This window comes from Enhydra lutris, unplaced genomic scaffold (assembly GCF_002288905.1).
Source record: "Enhydra lutris kenyoni isolate GAN:26980312 unplaced genomic scaffold, ASM228890v2 scaffoldscaffold34, whole genome shotgun sequence".
NCBI classification, from domain to species: Eukaryota; Metazoa; Chordata; class Mammalia; order Carnivora; family Mustelidae; genus Enhydra; species Enhydra lutris.
Genome location: NW_019154118.1, coordinates 28,990,095 through 29,014,616, shown reverse-complemented (window position 1 = coordinate 29,014,616; position 24,522 = coordinate 28,990,095). Strand labels below are relative to the sequence as shown.

At 41.7% G+C, this 24,522-nt stretch overlaps 1 protein-coding gene across 1 annotated transcript in view; it reads left to right on the top strand.

Moving 5' to 3' along the window:
* Positions 1 to 24,522, top strand: part of LOC111153786 (dynein cytoplasmic 2 heavy chain 1) — a 309,334-nt gene that overhangs the window by 11,366 nt on the left and 273,446 nt on the right. Inside the window, 17 exon segments of the mRNA XM_022513025.1 lie at positions 42 to 153; positions 482 to 606; positions 1,747 to 1,922; positions 3,914 to 4,109; positions 7,644 to 7,739; positions 10,673 to 10,825; positions 11,388 to 11,486; positions 12,455 to 12,594; positions 12,677 to 12,905; positions 13,732 to 13,859; positions 17,659 to 17,774; positions 18,426 to 18,553; positions 20,446 to 20,595; positions 21,278 to 21,483; positions 22,614 to 22,769; positions 22,854 to 22,968; positions 23,488 to 23,658. Of these exon segments, the coding sequence (XP_022368733.1) occupies positions 42 to 153; positions 482 to 606; positions 1,747 to 1,922; positions 3,914 to 4,109; positions 7,644 to 7,739; positions 10,673 to 10,825; positions 11,388 to 11,486; positions 12,455 to 12,594; positions 12,677 to 12,905; positions 13,732 to 13,859; positions 17,659 to 17,774; positions 18,426 to 18,553; positions 20,446 to 20,595; positions 21,278 to 21,483; positions 22,614 to 22,769; positions 22,854 to 22,968; positions 23,488 to 23,658 (2,496 nt within the window).

The window sequence follows — 24,522 nt, the reverse complement described above, 5'->3', positions numbered from 1 at the left end:
ATCGACTTAGGATGAACATGGACGTTTTTATTTTATGTTAGCTTCTTCAGGCATTTCTGAAGTATAAAGAGTTGGTGAAGCGTCCAGCTATAAGTAAAGAATTGATGTTGGAAAGAGAAACTTTATTGGCAAGACTTATGGACTCAGTTAAAGGTAAAAGTTTATCAGAGATTATAGTGTTTGAGAAAATATTTTTGTAGGTTACTTTTTCTTGTATACCATTTAGGATTAAGACTATATTTTACAACATTATTTGATGAAGATTAATTTACTGTTTTTGTTATAAATTACAGATTTTAAAAATTAACTAGTTATTTTCTTACTCTATCTCATTTGATGCATGTTAAGGTCCCTGAGGTTAAAGGACCAAGTCTTAGGGTTTTTCTATTCACAACCTTTCAGTTAGTACTTGGTGCATGGAAGACGCTTAGGAAGTCTTGGCTGACTGGGTATAATTATTTATTTGACTTAAATTTTACAGATTTTCGGTTAGACTTTGAGAATCGATGCCGAGGAGTTCCTGGTGAAACGTCCGGACCGCTTTCTGGCAAAAACCTTTCAGAAGTTGTTAATAATATAGTTTGGGTTCGCCAGTTGGAACTGAAGGTATTAGTTTTAATAGATGTTGAAGAACAGTAATTGTAAAATGTGCCAAATTAATAGGGAAGTCACTGTAGAACTCTAGTGAAAATGAAAAAATATTCTCTGCGTTCTGTGGCATATCCATCTAATTTTCATGTGAAGTATAGAATTCTGAAAAAGTGTACAAGGAGGTTTGAATGATCTGCTCATTTTCTAAGTAGAGATAATTAGCACATTCTTCATCATTCAGAGCAGTTGTCCCAGGTGAAGGGTCTTCTTAAGGAAATGTTAAAGATGAATTCATCTTTTATGTATTTTCAAAGGATTTTTTTAATCCTTTGAGATTATCACTGTAAAATCTAGGTAGTGGCAGAGGCTTTTGGCAAGTATGTTTATGTAGGTAAATCATTCTAGGTTGAAAGAAAATTAAAGGAAAGGTGAAATATAATTAGGACATTGCCTAAGGTAGGGTCGCTAATTTACGGATTTAACAGCTATTCTTTTAACGTTTCGGTATTATCAAAATGGATCAAGAATCTTATATACTCACTAATGCATATGGCCCAGACGAATAATGTGTGTTCCGTCTGACTCACATAACGGGTACTAGCTGGTTGCGGGCTGTGACTGAGAGCGAGCAGAGCAGAGTACTGTGAAGGCTAGCGCGTTTGAGAGTTCTGCTTTTTCACGGTTGCGTTTTGATGTTCGGTTTTCTGAATAGAAACTGTCAGCTTTCCAAAGTGCTGTCGCGTTCTTTGTACAACAGTTGTGGAAGGAAGACATTTCTTTCCTCTGATTGCCCTTCGGATTCCCAAATACTGCGTGAGCTCTTCACCAGAGCACTAAGCACAGGACGGCGTGACTGCTGCCCCGCAGCAGCGATGCAGAGCGCGTGGGGGTCTCACCAGGATTTCCCTCACCTCACCCTTCCGGTTATGCCTCAGCGCCGCATAGCTGGGCTGTGCTCTTCTGAGTCGTACAAGACAGAAGCGAAGTAGGGTTTGATCTTCTCACATTTGCTGACAAATCTTCTATCTGACTGTTTATAGGTGAATAGGAAAGTAATTTCTGAACCACACATCAGAGAAGGTGGTTCATTTTATGCTAATTTTGTAGTGAGTATTAATATATTCTCATAATATTGTTGTAATGTGGCTTTTTAAGGTGGATGATACTATCAAGATTGCAGAGGCTCTCTTATCTGACTTGTCAGGGTTTCGATCTTTCCATCGAAGTGCCGAAGATCTGTTGGACCAGTTTAAACTGTATGAACAGGAGCAATTTGATGATTGGTCCAGGGATATTCAGTCTGGTTTGTCTGATTCCAGATCTGGTTTGTGGTAAGTATAAATGCACTAAATTGTGATATCCGTGCAAGAGTCCTGTCCCTTGCGGTAGTAATCTAAGTGGCAAGGTGGAATTTTCCCTCTTCTCTCCTTTGTCCAAACTTGCTGCTGCTCCTTAAAACATTTTCTTGTTAGTTTTTGGTGATTAACTGTTAAGTCGCTAATGTTGGGAACTTGGAAGGCAGAGTTAGTCAGTTAGTCCACTGCCCCCTCCCCCGGCTCTGCTTCTCCTGTCTGTTTCTCGGGTCTGCAGATTCTCATTTTAAGATGAGGCCTTCCTCTCCCGTGGTGTTGCTGTCGGTGCTCATATGTGCTTTTCTGCCTTTTTACATTGAGATTATTTACATGGATACACACACACATTATAAACTATAAAATTTGATTATTTTAAGCTCCTTGAGGGAGGAAGTAATCTCTTCCTGAAATATTCCTGTGGTGCCCACCATAGGGTTAAGGTTTTCTAAACACTTACTGAGCATTATTGAACCTAATTTAATTGTTAACCTAATTGTTGTGATGTGTATTTAAAATGGATGATCTGGGAAAAAACCATTGTTTCTTTGTTCAGGTCAACTTACCTTAGTATATTACTGTATTTTAGAAACTGGTCATGTTTTCAGAAACTTGTTACTTTTCAAAAGAGTAACTTCTGCTACTTTGTCCATGATAGGAAATTCTGTTTATTTTTCCTATTCTGCTGCAAAGGATACTTAAGCTTAAGGGAGAACTTCTTCCACCGAATGAATAGTTTTTTCCCTTATCTTGCATTTTGGATGTGGAGGAAGGAGAGAAGAACCAAACGGTGCTGGGGTGCAGGATCCAGCCCGCACCGCGCAGCTCTTCGCTTCCTGCTTTCAGCTGGACGTGGGCCAGATGGTCCGGGCCGGAAAAGGAGAGTTCTTTATCCGCTAACTCTGGGAAATGTTGACACTTGTCTCACTGCGGCTCTGGTGGAGAGCCACTGCGAGTGACAGCACGTGGGGGGCTGAGACCTTCCGTAAAGAAGCCCGTTGAGGGCTGCTCAACCCAGTGTTTCCCACGTGGCAACGAAACACTCGGACTCCCACTTTTTCTTTCTGGGCAAAACTCTTTATTGTTCCGTAGAATCAGTGTGTTTCAGAGTATGTTTCAGGATATGCAGGTGTGTAGAAAGTAATTTTGAGGATTAGTTCAAAGGAAATCACCATTAAAATTTTCTGACAAGCTTTATGTTATGTTACAGGAAAGTTGAGGCTCATCATTTTTGTAAGTCACTCTCAAGTGCCTACTTTTTATTCTGTGTTATTGAATGTGTCGATAAATCGGTAGCACGGACTTTGCTTTTCAGTAGCTTACTTTCCAAAACCTACAAGTTTTCTTAATTGTGAAAGTGGTTTGAAGGAATAAGCATTGTGTAAACCTGATCCTGGAAGGGAAGTCGTGAAACTATAATCCTTCTTGGTGAATTTAGTGTAGTATTTTCATAGTCATGCTGACTCGAGTGTCCTGATTTAACAATTGCTACTGTAGCGTTTTCAAGAAACACTGAAGGACTGTCCTTAGAGAAAAAAGGTAGAGGGATGGAATGTTTGACTATCTCTCTTCCTACCATTTTGATGTTCTTTACCATTGATCCTTCAGTAAACATATTAAGTAAGTAGGCTGACTCAAAAAACCCAAGGTACCGCTTGGAAAATGAATCAAACCCTTCTCTATGGTGAATATGATGCCAGTTTTGAGCCTGAGCCGAAGGCTAAGAGATTGATTTTCCTGGTATCAGAAACTGCTTGGTGGAAATATTAATGCGATGGTATATTTTGGATACTGTAGTTTATTACCAAGATCTGAATTGCAAGACACTATGTGAAAAAAAAAGGTTGCTTGAAAACTATAAAATTTTTTTACTTTGAATTAATTTTATATTTACAGAAAAGCTGTAAAAACTGTTGTGTTTTTCATCTGTTAAAAGAGTGAGAACATGAACCTTAAAAATTTTTATTTTGTAGTATCGAGGCTAATAGTCGAATTATGGAATTGGATCCCAACGACGGATCATTGAAAGTGCATTATTCAGATCGGTTGGTGATTCTTCTGAGAGAAGTTCGTCAGCTCTCTGCGCTTGGCTTTGTTATTCCTGCCAAAATACAGCAAGTTGCAAACATTGCACAGAAATTCTGCAAGCAAGCAATTATTCTTAAACAAGTACGACATTATGTTGTTGAGTATATGACCGTCTGAGTTCATTAATTACAGTATTTTAAGGGGTTTGTTTTCTAAATTTGATTTTTTTAGGTAATAGAATAGCACATTTTGGAAATTATGATTTGCTAAATGATTATATTACAGATTTTGCTTTGCAAACCTAGGTAGGAATTCATTAATTTGTGGTATTATTATTTTTAGTCATTCTAAAAGCATTTGGAAAAATAGACTGTTATTTCTTTCTTTCTTTTTTTTTTTTTCTTTCATGTTGCATGCATGGATATTAAAGGACCTTCTAATCAGAGGGCCCTCCGTCCTTTGCTTGCCTTCAAGGAGCAGATTCTTAGAGAATTATTGGGCTGATGGACTGGTCACTACTTTTGGTCATTTCGTAGGTCTGACTGTTCACCACTTTGCTATCAGATCCTTTTCCTGTTTAGAACCAACAGTTAGGGCCACACTGTCTTCTTAGCGCAGAACATGAGGCCCTTCCTTAGTCAGGCTCTAACTGACCAAGCGGGCTGCAGCTCCCACTCCCTGCACTCTGAATGTGTCCGCACACACTGATCTCTGTTCCCTCCTGTTGGAAAACTCGAAGTCATCCTTCACTTCCCTGCTCCTAATCACTTTGTCGTGTCTGTATTTAGCTGGCGGCTCCCCCACCTGTGTGCAGCACGCACATCCCTCTGGGCGCTTTTGTGGCCCACTGGGTTTCTTTCCTCTTTTGTCTCACTTAATAGGTCCCGGTGGGCAGGCACTCATCACAGGGCCAGGGCCGGGATCCTGGGCATCTTGGTCTCCTATATTCCTTCAGCAGAGAGCCCTGGAGCAGCGGCACTGCCAGTGCAGTGTGGTGGGGAAACGCAAATGAGGGTTCTGCGGTCCTGGTCAGCACGCAGTTCGCAGCCTCAGTACTGGTGACATCTGCGACCAGTTCTTGCTCATGGGGACTGTCCTGTGTGATGGAGGGTGTTCAGTAGCATCCCTGACCAGTAGCACCTTCTGCTCCTGACAATCAGATTCTCTCCGGTTGTCGCCAGATGTCCCCTTCTGTGCACATCAGCCGTGGTTGGGCGCCACTGGCCTGGCAGCAGAGAGCAAACTAAACATTGAGCTCTCATTAGATATTGGGGCTTCTGGAAGATAGAGTGTTGATGTTATTTCCATTCAACACGCCCCGCCCCCCATTTTCCACTGGTCTAATTGGGGATCAGATTTGCGACATAGCTGTCCTGGTGCCACCCAGCTATTAAATTATATAGCTGGGATGTGACACCAACTCCAACTCCAAAGCTGATATTTATTCCATTGTCGTTTCTACACTGATGCCAGATATTTGAAGAATTGATAAAATACTTAGTGTATTATGAGAATTTTATTAGAGAGTTTTGACAGTCCTACGAAAGCATAGAGGTGGGCATTTTCAGTCATTTCTGGCTGAGGGTACAGGGAGTATCACCTAGATCTTTACAGAGGAGTGCTGTCGGGTGGGAGTCTGGAAGAGTAACCGTCTCTTCTCTCAGGAGCGCCGGGGGTCAGGCGGGGGAGCATTTCACATAGAGGGACTGCATCTTCAAAAACACAGGCTTGCTCCCTTCTGTGTCCTGTGTACTTAGTGTAACACAGCAGGAGCTCAGACGGTGAAGGAATGGTCGTGCGCTGTCTGTATTTGCCTGGGGAAATCTATTCACAAGATCTGCTGCTCGGGAGCAGGTGTGTAGCTGGCGTAGGGAGTGTGCAGTCGGAGCTGGTGAGACAGTAGCCTGGCCAGACTGCTGTAAGAGTGTGTGTGCTTTTGCTTCTAGTTTTCTTGATGAGGCTTTTTCTTGGACTACTACTGTAGTACAGGCTAAGTACAGTGGATATTCTCCACCAGATAAAGCAGATTTTCATATGTACTAGTGGAAAGAAGAGGACTCTCTGTAAAAGTAGTTAGGAATTTTTTTTTTCTCTCGGGGAGAGAGAGCGATGGGGGGGGGGGGCAGAATCTTAAGCAGGCTCCATGCCCAGCACAGGAGCCCGACAAGGAGCTCGATCTCACCACCCTGAGACTGGGACTTGGGCTGAAATCAAGAGTGGGGTGCTAAACTGACTGAATCCCCTAAGCGCCCCAGTGAGGAAATATTTTTTAAGCACATACTCTGGGCTAAGAATTTTCTGAGGTGCTGGGGACACAAAGATTACAAGAAAGTCTTTAAACTCCTTAGACTCATGCCATGATGCCCACTTAGTGGGCTTTCCTGAACTTCTCCTTTTTCCCCAAAAGAGTTGATATGTCCTCTTCTGTTCATCACTGTGCCGCGTAGGTATCTCTGTTTTCTGGCTCACTGATTCACAAGTACTACCGAGTGCCTCCCGCTCGCTGGACACTGTTCCCGAAGCTGTCATTCTAATTTGGGAGACAGCAAACACGTAGTAGGTAGTTGTAGGTCGTGATGAGTCCGTTGAAGAGAAAGTAAACGGAGGAAAAGATACCGAGTGGTCAGGGTAGGCCTTGGTGAAGGTAACATTGAGAAGGGGTATGACAAAGTGACAGCAGAAGCACACAGGCGTCTGGAGAAGGACTAGTGCATGCGGAGGGAGCAGGTTCCATGGTGGGTTCCTGAGGCAAGACTCACGCGGTGGCTTAGAGACGCGGCGGGAAGGCTGGCGAGGCTTCCGTGCAGGGAGGGTTTGTGCTGGGGCTGACGGCCAGTTGATGGCCAGTTTATGTGCGATATTTGTACTGGTGGAGGGCCGTGGGTGTTGCACTTGGATTTTATTCCTGACTATATCGGAAGCCATTGGGATTTTGGATTTTATTCTCAAGTGCCCTGGGGAGTCATTGGAAGTTTTTGAGTGGGCAAAAGTATGGTATGATTCATGTTGAAGGAAGGACAACTGTGGCTTCTTTGAATGCTTTGAAAAGAAACTAGGAAGCCACGACTGGGAACGGGCACTGGTCTTGTCAAGAAACAAGGGTGCTTGGACTGGTGTGGGACTCATGGAGGCGGGTGAGATGGCTAGATTTACTACGTTTAAGAGTATAGTCAGTAAACATCACTGATGTGGGGTGTGAAATACAAGTTAAGGACAACATGAAGATTTTTTTTGGTCCGAGAAATGGATTACATGTTATAAGCATATAAAGCATATAAAGAAAGAAAGAAAGAAAGGAGCAGGTTTGGAGAGTTGTAAGAACGAAGAGTTGCGTTTTTAGTATTTAACATGCTTTACTGGTTTCCTCTGTATTTCCCTTGATATTATGATCTTCTTGATTGCTGGGACTGGGTTTTATGATCTTTATTTAATCAGCCCCAGGACATGATTTGGCAAATTGTAGGAACTCAACACTAATTGTTGATGGCATGTGTTAATACATGCATAAATGCTACATTAGAGATGAAAAGTAGTTTTGTTAAATCTTAGCATGAAGATTTCATGAATTTAATAAAGAGCTAATATTTCCATTCAAACAATTAAAAATGAAAACAAATGAAACACTAAATATGTTATTTATTATTGATTATTACTAACTGGACTTTTACTTTGTAGGTGGCACATTTTTACAATTCTATTGATCAGCAAATGATTCAAAGTCAGAGACCAATGATGCTACAGTCTGCATTAGCATTTGAACAGATAATTAAGGTAAATGGACTTTTTATGTTGTTAGAATTAGAATTTACATGTGAGGTGTTTCTCTTTCAGTTTTTTAGTGTATCCTTCCACTTAACATTGATCTAAGGTTTTGTTTTGTTCCCCAGTGACTTCCTTCACTCTTAACAAGTAACATTTTTCCAACTATAGATTTAAACGGCTACATTGTTTCACATATTAAGGCGCTGAGTTTGATCGGTTGACTTCATGTGTGTATATACAATTGGTGTGCTGTTACAGTTACTTAGTCACTGAAGTGTGAGGTCCTTATATACAAGAAAAAAATCTCCTGATTTTATAATTCGGTATTAATTTTTTTATCTGTGCTTATTCAAATATGCACACATATGGCATTAGAAAAACCTATAATAGTTTTTAAACTGTTACTTTGTGACTGGTGGCTTTTTGAAATTTACATTTTTAGTTTTAACAGAACCTAAAATGTTTTAAAAATAGGTAGAAGGAAATATACCCTTTCCTTCTTGTTTTATTTGAGGTGGATTGCCAGTTGTGGTCCTCCTCCAGACGACCCCCAGGTTCTGTGATTTTCTCGGAGGACTGATAGGACTCAGGGTGTAGTTGTACCCAGAGCTGGTTTATCATGACTTACTGCAGTGAGAGGATGCGCAGCAGAGTCAGCACAGGGAAAAGTACACGAGGGTGAGGTTCTGGGGACACCAGGCACAAGCTCCCAAGAATTCCCTCCCAGTGGAGTCGCGCAGGTGTTCTTCTCCCCCCACCCCAGCAACAAGCTGTAGTGCGTGTGAAATGGTGTCTTACCGGGGATGCCATTAGTGACTCGGTGCCCAGGCGCTTACTGGGGGCTAGACATGGAGTTATCTTCTGCCTAACATGTACCAAAATTCCAGGTTCCCCAGGGGGATTGACTGTTGAGCATAAACCTTGGTGTTTCGGTGTAGTGAGCTGGGCCTAAGGCTAGGGTGGTGGGAGGCCTCCCAGGTGCAGGGTCAGGTACCAGGTATGGGTCTGTCTTGGAAGCAGGCCTTCAGAGGGAAACCATGGCGACCTCCTCTGCCAACTCTGTTCTGCACACTAGATCTCAGGCTTCACATTTACTATAAGTCAGATAATTCATATTAAAAATTATATTAAAAACATGTTTTTTTATTGCCAAAGCTCAGTATGAGTTTATAGTGGAAAGTTTAAAAAATACTGGCAAACAAAGAAAAAAAATGTTTTAAATTTATACCATCAAGGGATGGCCATTGTTAATAATCTGGTGTATATCCTTTCAGCTTTTTTGGGGGGCATATTTATAAGAGTACTTTTGGGAACGGGGTAAATTTTATTATTTTTCACCTAATAATGTTTAATTATATACCCTTAGAACCTTTTCTTCTTTAATAAATACATTCAGAGTGGTATCTGTTGATATTTCTATGAGAAATTGGGTTGTGAGAAGTAAATAATTGGATATAGCCTCTGTTAAATGAATCTGAACGGAAGATAGAAAATAAGAAGGACAAAGAACAGGGAGGTTTGTCCCAGTCCCCTTGCTGCTCGCAAGGGGTTGGAGAGCAGGGCCTCTCATTTAACTAACTTCATCATCTCTAGGAATACAGCAGAGGTAATTACTAGGTAAATGCTTTCACGGCTGTCCACAGAGGATTCTCTCGGATTGATCATCTTGTCAGTTTCACTCATTTTGCAGCGGCTGGTTGAGGGTGTCCTGCATCCAGGCCCAGTTGTCCTGCCTTGTCGTTGCCCATGTCAGGGACGTCTAGGAGCCCGACTACTGCCTCACTCTCTTCTCTCTGTTTCCCCATATTTGTCCTAAGTGTGAGGTACCCTCTGCTGTCAAATGGGGTGGTCCTTTTTGCTTCAGTCATCAAGTAGGATTTAAGAAATTCAAAGAAGGAGGATAGTTTATTTTCTTCATCCCCGGGTTTTACTTCGCTTTTGCAGTTCCCACTGAGAGGCCTACCTCTGGCCAGGCATTGGGAGCACGTTTGCTAGAGGCAAAGTCTCTTGGTTTTCCCCTGTCAGAGAATGTTTTTATGCCCCTGTTCGCTGAAGGATGTTTCACAGGCACAGAATTCATGGTTGCAGGTCTCTCAGCCCTTGAGAACTGTGGTTCCGCACGCAGCTGGCCTCTCGGAAGATGCCCTGGGGTGGGGTCGTGGTCCCTTCTGTGTGAGCGCTGTTTCTCCCTGAAAGAGGGAGCTGTAGTGAGGGGCCTAGGTGAGCATGTGTGCTCGGCGTTCTGCTGGGCCCCGCAGACACTGTGCTCAGGAGGGTGAGGGATGGCCTTGCGCGGCCTCCCAGGAAGGGAGCCGAGAGGTCATGTCCCCTCGGGCCTCGCCAACGCCTGCCTGTGAAGGGCGGCAGCTCACAGTGCCCGAGCCCCGTTAATACGGCTGTGAGGAAGCTTGGGGGGACTCGGCTGGCTCCCTGGTCCCACCAGCGTTACCCCACGGGGGCTGCCCTGGCGGGGGACGTGGAGCACTGCCTGCTTGGGACAGCGGTGGACGGCAGGTCGGCTCTCTGCAGAGCGGTGCTTTCTATGCTGGTGTCTGGCAAGAGTAGGGCAGGCCCTGCCACAAAGGTTTTCCGGGTGGAGGCTTGTCCACTGGCCGCCCTGCGTATTTGGGAGACAGTAAGGACGCGTACATCTGTGTTGGCTCAGGTCCCCAGGCCTCTTGGTTGCTTTCTTCTGTTCCTTCTGTGCGTGTTCGTTGTGTCATCTGCTTCTGTTCTGTGTGTGTTTTGCTCCAAGAGGGAGAACTTCGAAGGGATGGATCTATTCAGTTTTGGGGACTGCCTTGCCATTTATAAAATGGAAAAGTTCTGTATGCTTTTTTCTTGCAAATCAGTGGTAGGGACAACTGGACTTAAGATGTCTGTGGAGTCTTCAGGAAAAGAGAAATGCATTTAAATGCTAAACGATGCTTGTTGTATTTTAGAATTCAAAAGCAGGAAGTGGGGGAAAGTCACAAATTACTTGGGATAATCCTAAAGAATTAGAAGGCTACATCCAAAAACTCCAAAATGCTGCTCAGCGACTTGCCACTGAAAATAGGAAACTGAGAAAATGGCACACTACGTTTTGTGAGAAGGTATGTTTTATTTATAAAGTTGCATAGGCTATGACTAGTATTATTTAAATGGTATTTGGGATATAATCCTAAGTACTTTTTATTTGGAAGTCTAATTATGTAACAGACTTAAAGTTAGCAGGAACAGTACGAAGTTCACACTTACTTCGACTTCATCTGTTAGCAACTTGTGTAACCGTAGCACGTCTAACAAAACTAGGAACTAGAGGGCTTTGAGCTTCCAGCTTTCCCACTGATGTCCTTTTCCAGGATCCCGCCTTGCATGGAGTCCCCAAGGCTCGGCAGGCCCCTCCTCCACAGGCTTTCCTTTGTTTCATGACCCTGGTATTGGTAGTTGCTGGCAGAACACCTCTCCCGGTGGGCTCCCTGTGGGCTTCTGTGCCATTCTCGTACGATGGGGATGGTGCGGTTCGGGCAGACGGCCCAGGCGCCGGGCAGGTACGCTGCATCTCGCTGTAGGTGGAGGTACCTGATCTTTGGTTTAGGTGCTGTCAGGTTTTCCAATGAGAAGTCACTGTTTTCCCAGGGCTCCTTGGAGACTGTTTTTCCTTACTTTTCACAGGTGGTAGTTCTTATGAATGTTGACCTGCTGCGGCAACAGCAGCGCTGGAAGGACGGGTTACAGGAACTGCGAACCGGCTTGGCGAGTGTGGAAGCTCAGGTGAGGCGTGCCTTACAGGTCCTGCACTCTGGTATCCCCTCCGCCGAGTGTGGCTCTAAACTGATGAAAAATCTCGCGTGAATTCCTAATTTAGAAGTCTCCTGAACCCCATACAAAGACCACAGGTTGGCCATGCTTTCACATTTCAGAGTAAAAAAGGGAGTTTCCATTTGCCTCATGGAATGCCAGATTTCTCAGTTCTGACTTTGTAGTTTCTCTGAAAACTTGGTGCTTAAATTTTGTCATTGCCTAGTTTCCTTTTAGGTGATCCTGCCATCCGTAGGATACAAAGCTGAGGTTAGGCAGAAGCCTAAAAAATGAAATAGCTCTTTCAGCTCTACCCTTTTTTTTGGGTAGAATTTCAGTTCTACCACATCTTGATAGGAGATGATGTATGTGACAGTGGTGGGCACAGAGCCCACCAAAAATTAAAAATTAAAGTATTAGAAATTAAAAAATTTAAAGTATTAGAATCAATATATTTATGGTTAAATGGAAGCAAACGAGTGTATAAACTGTCCTGAGCATCCTCGTATTTTAAATTGATCATTTACAAATGTGCCGTGGAGCATTTAGGGAGGGAGAGGGAAGAGAAGAGCTGTACTTGATGGGAATTTGAGGAGGAGGACCAAGAAGTTCATAAAGTAAACCAATTTCTGTGACTGGTTCTTCTGTTTTGTTTTGTTTTCGTCTTCCATCGTAAAGTCCACAGGTAAAATCTACTTGACATTAAGTCGATGTTTAGGTGTTGCTGATCGTTAGCGTATTACTGATGAGATTAGAGACGTTGGTGTTCGACTCCGTATAAGCAGTCGCATGGCACGGAGCTGCTGCAGAGCTAGACAACATTGAGAATAACGTGTTTGGTTTTTGGTTTTTGCTTATAATTTTACGTGGTGGTAGAAAAGCTTTAAATGGCAACCGCATTCCAGTACGTGGTTTTTAAGAGCTGTGCGTTACCCGCTCAGGGTTTCCAAGCGAGCGACATGCGGGCGTGGAAGCAGCACTGGGACCACCAGCTGTACAAAGCTCTGGAGCACCAGTACCAGATGGGCCTGGAGGCCCTGAATGAGAGCCTGCCGGAGATCAGCGTGGACCTGACCTACAAGTGAGGCGCGGAGTGCCCGGGTTCGCTCTCAGTCTCTCTGTCCCTCCTAATGCCCATTCCAAAGCGATTTCCTTGTTTTTAGACAGGGACGGTTGCAGTTCAGGCCTCCTTTTGAAGAAATCCGGGCTAAGTATTACAGAGAGATGAAGCGGTTCATCGGCATTCCCAATCAGTTTAGGGGAGTGGGTGAGGCCGGAGCCGAGTCTCTCTTCTCGGTTATGATCGATAGGAATGCAAGCGGATTTTTGACTATTTTCAACAAAGCTGAGGATCTGTTTCGGAGATTATCAGCTGTTTTACAACAACATAAGGTACGGAACACGTCATTTTCCGGTATTACAACCTTCATCTGATTGCGCTAGCATGAAGTGGGTCATCTCCAGTGTGTCTTGTGTGTTGTGCTGTGGGTCAGAGTCCGCACTGGGGGTGACGACACAGCCTGCGTGGATTCCACACCTGGGAAGAGAGTTAGGCTAAGATTTTCTTGTCTTTGACTATTTGAAAATTGAGAAACTGGTTGTTGGATCAACATGGAATGGGACAGGATTCTGTGGTGTCAATTTTAATTCCTCTCAGGAAAATGTGTCCTTTTCCTCATGCTTTGGATCAAGAGCACAGCATGGAGCAAAGTGATGTCATGAAGATGATGAACTCTTTACTTTGTTTGAGGGACTCCTGCCGGCCTCCCAGGCCCCGCCCCGCTCCTTGCTCCTTGCCGCCTCGACAATGACAACGACTGAGAGTCCAGCCGGTCTCACCCCTGCATCTGTGATGCTGCTTCTCTACTTTAGGTTTCTAGAATGGGCTGGATCTGGACCCTTTCAGATCTGTAGTGTTGGCTTCACCAAAGTGATTCTGTGTAATCGTCAGATTTCAGAAGAGAATCCTAGAAAACGGGTTTTTGTGATCTCTTAAAAAAAGTTTCCCCATTGTAATAATACTTTTATGCGCTACATAGTTTCTTCCTCTGTTCATTCTTCAGGCTCTGTAGTAATGTTTGCATACTTAAGTTAAAATTTACACGAGTACCTTACATTTGTGCCTTTTAAATCAGTGTTAATGTTGGACCCTAAGCTTTTAAATGTTCGCGTATTAATACTGTTTCTTTCCTAATAATGGTTTTCATTCTTCAAATAGGAATGGATCGTAATTGGGCAAGTTGATATGGAGGCTCTAGTGGAAAAGCATCTTTCTACTGTCCATGATTGGGAGAGAAATTTTAAAGCACTGAAAATAAAAGGGAAAGAAGTAGAACGGCTTCCAAGGTATTGGAAGTTAAAGCTGTATTTATGCACCATCACAGTTTCCGCCAGGAGTTGGGAAGGGCGCTCCTCGTTTGCTGGTGTCAAAGTCAGGTCACCGTCTTACCGCCTCTAAAGCTCAGCTGTGACACTTGACTGTCACCAGAGTAAGATGTTGCTGAGGTAAAAGGAAGTTCTCTTCGGGAGGTTCTGCCGCCTGGGACTTGGTTGGATAGCGCAGACTGGGGCGGGGAGACTTGGACGCAGACCTGGCACGTGGATCTCACAGCTGACTCGAGTTTCATGTGGCCTCACTTCCTTTTGGAAGGCCCTGGCCGTCACCCAACACTGTGCTGCGTCTGGGTGTTGCCTTAGCTAGAGGAGACTCCGCTGGGCACGTCCTTACCTAGCTGCTCGAGAAGGTAGCTCCCCCATCACTCTCTGAAATTCGTGGCCCTGGAACCACTCTTTGCAGTAAAGTTCTATGAGAGGCCTGTTTAATTGTGCACTTATTACCTATAAAGGACAGTCTCACTTTTACTAAATCATTTGTCTATTCTTTCAAATATTTGCTGAGCATTTATAATATGCAAACTTTGTCCTGTGGGAGTATAAAGTTGCTTTGTACACTGGACCCGGAACCTCACGTTGCTTACTCTCTGGTAGTGCATGGAGACGTGACCGAGTGCGTCTACACAGGGATTGAGGGGGTTGGCTCTGGAGTGAGACGGCTCATACCAGCTCCAGGAGCTCGACAGCCACTGAGAGCCCGTGAACCTCAGTTTCCTCAGCTTTAACATAGTTACAGCTGTAGTGTTATAAATCCTGAAGGGTTTTGAGAATTCAGTATGTACTTTGGCTACAAAATACTGGTACAGATGGAATTGTGAATAAATGCTAGTTACTGTTGTTATTGCTAGTATCAGACAGAGCAGTGTGTTTCATTTGAGAGGCTGAGCTGAAGACTGTGGAGACACACAGGATGATGACATCCCGTCCATTTGGGTCAAAATCAGGGAAGTGTCCTTAAGGTAGAGATCTTTGAACTAGAACTCTGACAGCTAGAGATGAGGATTGAAGGTTCAAGCAGAGATTTCCAGGTGAGGGATTTCTATGCTGGAAATCAGAAGTTGGTTAATTGAGAATTGGATGAATGAATATTTTTTAGGAACTAGAGGGAAGTTCGTGGGAAGGGGCAGTTAAGGAATAAATTTGGGAGAGGTTCCATTCTAAGGTGGGACGTTGGAGTTTCTCCACATTCGAGTGGTTAGTTAGCTCTTGAAGATTTCTCGACGGAAGCGTGTCCGTACCCAAACAGTAGGGGTGTCAGTCTGGAACTCGTGAGTCAGATGGTGGAAGAAACAGATCCTGGAGGAAGAGAGGTTAGTCTGTCAGAACCACAGTAATTAATCGAATTAAGTTGTTGGTACTCAAATGGGAGGCGGGAATATTAGGAAGTGTTGTCAGATACTTGGGGCATTATGAGGTTTTGTCTTTGGTGGAAGATGAGGCATGACGAACAGCGAAGAGACGAATGATGGGTGCGTTTGGGCTGAGATGATTTAGATAATGACGCCACCATAGCGGCGCGTCTCTCTGAACCCGGCTTGCTCGTTGTGTTTGCCCGCTCACGGACCTCGACTACTGTCAGTATAACCTGTCTGTCCTTCGGTGTAGACGGCCTTCCTAGCCTGCCCGCCAAAGCTAAGCGGAAGGAAACGAACACCTGTCCTGCATGCCTTTTCTGCAGTTTGCTCTTGTTAATGATTAGCACGAGTTCATGTAAGCTCAAGTATGTGCTCGCTCACACACGGATACCGTTTCACGGGGGCTTAAGCTGTATAGACGTGGGCTATGAGGTTAGAAAAGTGATACTCTCATGTGTTTCGGGTGCTATAGGAAGGGTATGATTTGGGGCTAGGCCGTCTAGGGCCATGCCGTCCTATCCGTGGCTGAAGGGACCCTCATTATCACGTTACCGATATTTTTGAGTGAAAGGTAAATTCAGTCTGTCCACAGGATTCTGTAGTCCATGAGTATAAGTCTGCTGCCCTCAGACTTCTTGATGTTAATTCATTCACAAAATATGGTATAATTTAATTTCTCGGGTTTGCTAAAATCGTCTATTAGGTATTAGGAATTTTGACATTTTATGTGTCACAATTTCAAAAATTATATAAAATTTCACATAGCAAACAAACTGGCCCTTAATGTTTTGCTGGTGAAGAACTGGAGTTAAAAACTTTACAGCTAGTGGGTGTTTGAGAGTACATAAAGCTTTAAGGGAAAATTATATTTATAAAATAGAAGTGAGGATTTAACTCGTATAATTTGCTATCTAAAATGTCACCTGGCTCTGTGCCTCAAAAAGGATGAGGAGCTTTCTAAGTAATCTTCGTGACCACAATTTCCAGCCTTCTTTTAACTTTGTATGCTTTAACATAAATAAGAGGTTTCTTCAGAGGAACAAGTCTGGTTCAACTTCTGTTTACTCAACATTTCAAATTGCCTTAAGGATACCGTGTAGTTAGTGTTCTTAAAAATGAATGCCATCTTTCTGATCATTAAAATAGCACATTTGTTGTATAAATTTTTTAAAATATAGAAATTGCTCTTAATATTTGATGTTTTGGAAATATTAGTACATATACTTAAAAATTTGAATTATACTGTATGCTATTATTTAACACTAAATAAATAATATAATAATATATTCCTAATTAATAATAATTATTTAAATTAAACTTAAGTTTAAATAAAAATTAAACTCAAATTAAGATAAGTTATAATAAATAATTAATTAATAAATTGATTAGTCTTATTATTACCTAGTCCTCAAAAAACTTGATTTTTAATTGTATGGATATATAATAATTTAGCCATTTTTGTATTTAACTTTTTTATTATTTTTCACTATTATAATTGATGCTCGGAAGTAGATACTTGTGTATAAATCTTAGAGTCTGCTCTGGAAATTTCCTTAGGATAAATTCTAAAGGTGAAGTTGATAAGGTAAAGAGTATGCCTATTTTATTTTATTTTATTTCATTTATTTATTTATTTTTAGATTTTATTTATTTATTTGACAGAGAGATCACAAGCAGGCAGAGAGGCAGGCAGAGAGAGAGGGGGAAGCAGGCTCCCTGCTGAGCAGAGAGCCCGATGCGGGGCTCGATCCCAGGACCCTGGGATCATGACCTGAGCCGGAGGCAGAGGCTCAACCACTGAGCCACCAGGCGCCCCAAGAATGTGCCTATTTTAAAATTGCTTGATAGATCTGGCTGAATTCCTCCGCACAGAAGTCGCACGGTTTTATACTCTGACCAGCAGTTCTGAGGGTTCTGTTGCGCCACACAGTTGAAGATATGAATTAACAATTCGTTACATTTTTGTTGATATGATAGGTATAAAATGATATCTTACTGTTTTATTGTCTTAGGGCCTTAATAATCTATGTTGCCCCTTCTGTCTTTGTTTTCTTTTCCTTATCCTTATTGTTTGCACTTTGCAGAATCGGGAATTCATGTTATAAATATTCGAATAAGTACATTACATGCCGTGACAAGTAAAGGGCTTGTCGATATTTAAATATATTCATGTGAGACTAAAAAACTGTAGTATTGTAACAAAATATTGTTTAAATGTGTTAAAACTTTGTAATAGTACGTGGAAAGCATTTTTACTAAATGAAATCTAACTGTGCTTAAAGATCACGATAATACTTTCTGATTTACATTTTGAAAGGTATTATGTAAAATCATTATAGCGAGACTCTTCTCTAGTAAGCGTTTCTCATGGCGTGTGTTCTGTTGGCATTTTGCAGTGTGGTCAAGGTGGATTGCTTAAATATTAATTGTAACCCTGTGAAGACCGTGATTGATGATCTCATCCAGAAGCTATTTGATATGCTTGTTCTTTCTTTGAAGAAGTCCATCCAGGGTAAAGACACTTTTTACTTTTTATTTTAACTTAATTTTATACATAAAGGCATGCATTTTGGTAGTTAGGAAGTGTGAATCCCAATGATGATTAAAATCAGCCAACCTAGAAAGTATTATGAAATGAAGTGTGCTTAAAATGATAATTTTAATAAAATAGGAAAGTCCATATCCAACTGTTTGAGCTAAAAAAATGAAGGGCATTTTTACTATTTGTAGTATGAACTACTGTTAGTTTGTTGTATATGTTCCTGACAAAGGTAGATAATGCTGCTAGAATGTATTTCTTCTTATCTTTCAAATTTCCCACTGTTCTCCAAAATACCACTTTGTTTTTTTTTTTCCATTAAACTGAGATGTTCTGACATATTATCTAGAAGACTGGAAAAGTTACCAATTTTGAGTATAATTTACTAATAATGAGTACATTTTAACTTCCTCAAAATTTAGAGGTATAATGTGAAACAACTAAACTTTCATGACAAGAAATTTTTTTTGCTTATTCTGTATTTTAAAGTTTTGTTGTATGAGCAAATGAAAATTCAAGTTTTAATGTATGCTATGTAGTAATCACTTCTAACACTGATTTTAAAATGGTGCAATGGAGTAATTTTGGTGATGATAACATTCTCTGTCAATGTCACCTATTCAGCTCACCTACATGAAATTGATACATTTGTCACTGAGGCCATGGAAGTGTTAACAGTTATGCCCCAGTCTGTGGAGGAGATCGGTGATGCAAATTTACAATACAGTAAGCTACAGGAACGGAAACCAGAGGTGAGAATCGCGAAGTAAAGTTACCAACCTCTTCGTAGCACGCAGGAGATGTTTCAGTTAGGCAGGCTTATGTGACTCTTTAGGAAGACCATAGAAGTTCAGAATTGTAGGGAGTCCACGGAAGCCGGTCCAGCCGGCCACTCATGATGCGACTCTTGCTGTTACACTGGTGCAGTGACACAGTAACAGTCATACTTATTACTGTCTCAGGAGTATTCACAGTCTGTTTTATGAGGTGCCATGTTAGAATGAGACTAAACTTAAATAATTCATGCTGTTACTTCCAGGGTTGTAACTTTAGGATGCTGGAGTGTGAAGTTAGAGCTGAATTAGGAATACTTACACACAACACACACACTCACATACGGAGCGGTTACATTATGGTTGATTGTAACTGTTTAGGAGAAGAGAAATAATTCAGATCAGGAAACAAACGTTTATGTGTCCCTCCTATGAAATAGACTTAAAATTATTAAGATAGTTCAGAGGTAAGTGAAATAATATCCCTTCATGGTGTAACACAGGGGGTTCACAGAAAGAGGAATGAGTGTGTCCTAGAGCTTTGGCTGAGTGGCTGGGAAGCAGCTGGTACCATTTCCTGCCAATGGGAATGACTGGACGAGGAGGGTGTTGGGATATCGGAGGCAGTGGGGGCTGTGGTGTCGGATGGAAATTGAATGAGGAATACGGAACTTAAGAGTGAAGACCAGAGATGAAAACTTGAACGCCATCTTTACATGCATGAAATGCAAAGCCATGAGATTGACTAGACCACCTGGCTGACAGCAGACAACAGACGCTGTGGGAGCAGGGTAGAATATTCCAGAATTTAGAGTTGAAGTGTAAGAGGAGGTGCAGAGGAGAATGAGAATGAAATGGGAGGGAAGACACAGAAACGGGAAGAAGAGACACGGATGTTGCATGCGAGGGCAGCGGGTGAGGCAGGAAAACCTAGACAGGATCTCTGGCACGGGAGCCAGTGAGGACCTCAGGGTCCATCCCGTCGAGGCTGGGGAGTCTGCTGGGCTGCGCGTGGCAGGGTGTTACAGAGTCGTGTTTTGAGGTCTCTCTGTTGCCATGTGGATTGGAAGGAGGAGGAGTAGGGGCAGGCTAACTAGGAGACTCCTAAGTCTCCTCTAAGGCCTCCTCACATGTGGGAAATGAGAGCCTGCCTGCCTTCTTTCTCTTCTCCTGCTGAGTGTCCTCATGCACAATGGCTTCCACGTGTTTAGTCGCCCTTTTCTTTTTCTTTTCTTTTTTATTTAAAGATTTTATTTATTTATTTATTTGAGAGAGAGAGAGAGAGAGAATGAGAGAGAGCATGAACAGGGGAAAGAGTCAGAGGGAGAAGCAGACTCCCTGCAGAGCAGGGAGCCTGATGCGGGACTCAATCCTGGGACTCCAGGATCATGACCTGAGCCGAAGGCCATTGCTTAACTAGCTGAGCCACCCAGGCACCCCTAGTTGTCCTTTTCTTAAGGACCTTTTTCATGACTTTCCCTCTCTGTTGAGTAGAATATCTTATTTATGCTCTTAGATAATCCTAATCTTCATTCTTTTAGAAGCCCTTCTAGCGTTTTCTTATGAGTGGAACTGGTATAATCAGAACTTCACCTTGAATCCCGCTGTAGCATTGTGTTTATGAATTCATGGTGTCATTCAGTCTGGAGGGGCAACTTTAGGATCCTTTTTAACTCTCATGTTAGAGGGCCTTAGCTGAGTTTGCACATAATGATTAGGAAGTATTAGCAGCTTCATATCCAGGAATTTAACAAGTCATTTCAAAACGGAAATCTTGATTTTAAAAAGCAAGTCATGGAACAAATTAGAATAAATGAACCTTAAGAAATTTGATAAAATTGTTTTTTATGTGTTATTTCTTCAACCTTTAGATTTTGCCCTTATTCCAAGAAGCTGAAGATAAAAACAGACTTTTACGGACTGTGGCAGGTGGAGGTTTGGAAACAATTAGCAATCTGAAAGCTAAGTGGGATAAATTTGAGTTGATGATGGAAAGTCACCAACTTATGATTAAAGATCAGGTAAGAACGCTTTAGTCATTTTCTTAAAATGGAAACTTGGTTTTTTGCTCACTTAAGATCTCTCACTTTATTCCATTACAGTTCAGGTAGATAAGAATTTTATATTGATGTTGAACTTGGCCTGCTCAGTACTTCCATGTAGCAAAACACTATCCACCGTTTTCTCTTCGCTTCCTACCATACAAAGAGTGTATGTCATATCATTCCCAGTTTTTCTTAGGAGTGGATTTGTTTGCCGCTATGTCTGTTAAGGGACAGCCTGGTAGTTATACACGTCTGTCGTACTTCTGTCCTGTTGACTGAACTTACTCTTTGGCTGGGAGACCGGGACACCCTCCGTCGTGAAGCAGCTGAATGCTTGGGTGGGACAGCTCTAGTGCTAGGCGTTCTTTGATCACTCCATCTTTGTGGAGAGCTGTGGTGGCAGCTGCTAATAGCGTGAGTGATGTTTTAATGATGATACTTGCAGTTTACCTCTAAGTACTGAATGTTTATGCTCTAATTTATGGTCTAAATTTGAAATCAAAATTTTACTGTACTTGAAATTAGTGATTGAAAACAATCTGTTGAGAAATTGGTTGATGTTTTTTTCACCTGTAAATAGAAAAAGTTGGAAGTAAAATGTGAAAGGAAAGTGAGATTTTACTCTGAATTGAATTATATAAACTCTTGACTCTTACAGATCGAAGTAATGAAAGGAAATGTGAAGTCACGTCTTCAGATCTATTATCAAGAATTAGAAAAATTTAAAGCTCGTTGGGACCAACTAAAGCCTGGTGATGATATTATTGAAACCGGCCAGCGAAATGCTCTTGATATAAGTGCCAAGTCAATAAAAGAGAAGAAAATTGAGTTTGATGATCTTGAAGTCATAAGGAAAAAGCTGGTGTATGTTTTTTCTTTAAAATTGATAGTAGTTGTTTCAGTTTGTATTTGCAGATGTCCTTATGTCTGTTTATCTTAATGTTTTTCTTCATATAATTCTGTAGTTTTAAAGAAAACTAAGAAGGGCTTATGCCCAGGAGTCATGGCTGCATTCTGTCAGGAGATAAAAAGAAAAGCAAATTTCTGTTTAGGCCTAGAAGTATAACAGATAACTAAACTGACTTAAAAGGTAAATTATGGAGATGGAGCACTTGCTTTCTGTGATTTCATTGTATTTAAAAATGGAATATATGAAATTAATGGAAAGTTGCTTTCAGAGACTCTGAGAAAAAAAAATGAACCTAGCAAAATAGGACAATTCCACGAAAAAAATTGTTTTGTGTTATAATAATACAAGGTATTAGGTGTATTTTATTTTATTTTAAAGATTTTATTTATTTGAGAGAGAGAGCCAAGCGAGAGAGAGCGAGCGCACATAGGAACAGTGGGGGGCCGGGGGAAGGGCAGGGGGAGAGGGAGAAACAAGCTCCCCGCTGAACGGGGAGCCCGATGCGGGACTCCATCCCAGGACCCTCGGATCATGACCTGAGCCAAAGGCAGATACTTAACCCACTGAGCCACCCAGGCGCCCACAAGGTATTAAGTTTAAGCATTGTTTTAGGTTTGGTCTCTGTTTAGGCAAATGCATCGATTGGTAAGATAATTGTCTTCCAGGGATAGTGAAGGATTTAGTACACACTTACTAAATGGCATTCTACCTTTTCTCTAAAAGGATGTCTTATATTCTAGAATCTAACTCTTGGATATTAATATTAATCTCTTCTCAGTTAATCCATGAATAGATATAATTCTGAATATTTCTATTTTTATGACATATATGTTGGACATAAATATATTTATGTGTGTTACCAACTGCACTTAGAGTCCTTTAGAAAAATGAACATTAATGAATTTAGAAGAGGTTATACGTAAGCAGTTAGAGTGAAATTCTCAGGTAGTCGCCCACTGTCTCACCGTCGGACTGGTGGGCGTGTACACACACACACACACACACACACAGGGAAGGTGGTTCAGTAACAATGATCGGAACAGTTTTTAAGGATGTAATGGTGTTTCACCCTTTGTTTCTATAGTGATGACTGCCATCATTTTGGACTAGAAGAGCCCAACTTCTCCCTGGCGCACAGCGTCTCCAAGGACATCGAGAGCTGCGCGCAGGTTTGGGCGCTGTATGAAGAGTTTCAGCGGGGGCTTCAGGACATGGCCAGCGAGGACTGGATCACGTTCCGGTGAGGCCCATAGGCTCTACTGAGATTCTCATCATGTGGTAGTGTTTGGGGACGTGCATTTTAAGGTGTCGTGGTGTTTTCCAGGACGAAGACATATCTGTTGGAGGAATTCCTGATGACTTGGCACGACAGGTTACGGAAAGTGGAAGAACATTCTGCCATGACAGTGAAGCTGCAGTCGGAAGTCGACAGATACAGAGTAAGGCCCTGGTGCTCCTGCCGCTGTCTAGGGTCACCATCAGGTCACCGTGCCACCGAAAGAGCGGGGGTTCCAGCTTCTGGTTTTCCTGATTCCATCACATGAAGAAAGTAGCAAGTATAGAGTAGACCACAGACATTACTGATGTTTCACCTACACTTTTGAAAAGTTTTAACTAAGAAATTTATGCTTCAAGTTATAAATTAGAGTGTCGATACCTTCTAGTACAATTTAGGATATGGGTCATTTAGCATATTTAGGATATAGGTCATATCCTAAATAATAAAAATAGCAACATTTTAGGTCATGTTTTAAAACATATCAAGCTACAAAGGGATAGTTACATGTATCCACAGCAGGGTTTAATAAAACATTTTGTACAATTCTGTTTGAGAATTTGATTTCAAGATTATTAAATGGGATAACAGTAATTAAAAATTTTGTAGCTAATCGTAAAAGGAAATAACAATTTGCATTTAGATAATATATGTTCATGTGTGTATATATTTTTTTTCACAGACTGTAATACCTATTTTGAAATATGTGAGAGGGGAGCATCTTTCTCCAGATCATTGGCTTGACCTTTTTCGTCTACTTGGTCTTCCTCGGGGGACGAGCCTGGAGAAGTTACTGTTTGGTGATCTCCTCAGAGTAGCTGATATGATTGTTGCCAAAGCTTCAGACCTTAAAGTAGGATTCACTTTTATAAATATCTCAAAAATATTACTTTCGATATTATTTGGTTTTGCTTTGTATTTTATTTAAATAGCAAGTTAAATTTATTTTCTCTTACTATGGTGACTGTGTTCCCTTATTCCATTCTTCTTTCTTTAGTAATGCGTCTGAATCTGTGAGGGAGTGTAGAAGCATTATAAACCTCTTTCTTCAGAGAGAGAAAAAATATGAAAAGAAATGGCTTAGTTTAAGAAGGGAGTCAGCTTTAATCAAAAAGCAAACAAATACAAATCATTTTACTTAAAATACATTTAAAATCATGGGATATATTGTTAATGGAAGCAAAGAGATGTTAAGCTCCAGAGAATAAAACCAAGAACCAATTTGCTAATCAGGTTTAGAAAAAGTCTGAGGTGAAAATAAAACGTGCACTATTCTCAATTCTAACATTAGTTGCAGACTTTCTGTGTTGCATTCTGCCCATTCAGTGTAAAAATAAAAGAACTCACTCTCTTTTAAAGATTTTATTTATTTATTTGAGAGCAAGAGAGAGAGAAAGAGGGTGCGTGAACACACTGGAGTGGGGTGGGGGACAGACGGAGAGAATCCCAGGCAGACCGCCCGCTGAGCATGGAGACTGGTGCACCACATGGGGCTCCATGTCACGACCCTGAGATCTTGACCCGAACTGAAACCACAAGTCAGATGCTTACGCAACTGAGCTTCCCAGGCGTCCCCCAAATAAAAGTACTCTTGCTATGGAATTGTCATATTTTCTCCTTAATTTATGTACCTTTGTGTTTGCTCATAATCTTGGAGCCTATTAAATAATTGTGAGGTTATAAAGCATGACTTCTATAGAAGGTGGTAATTAATCAC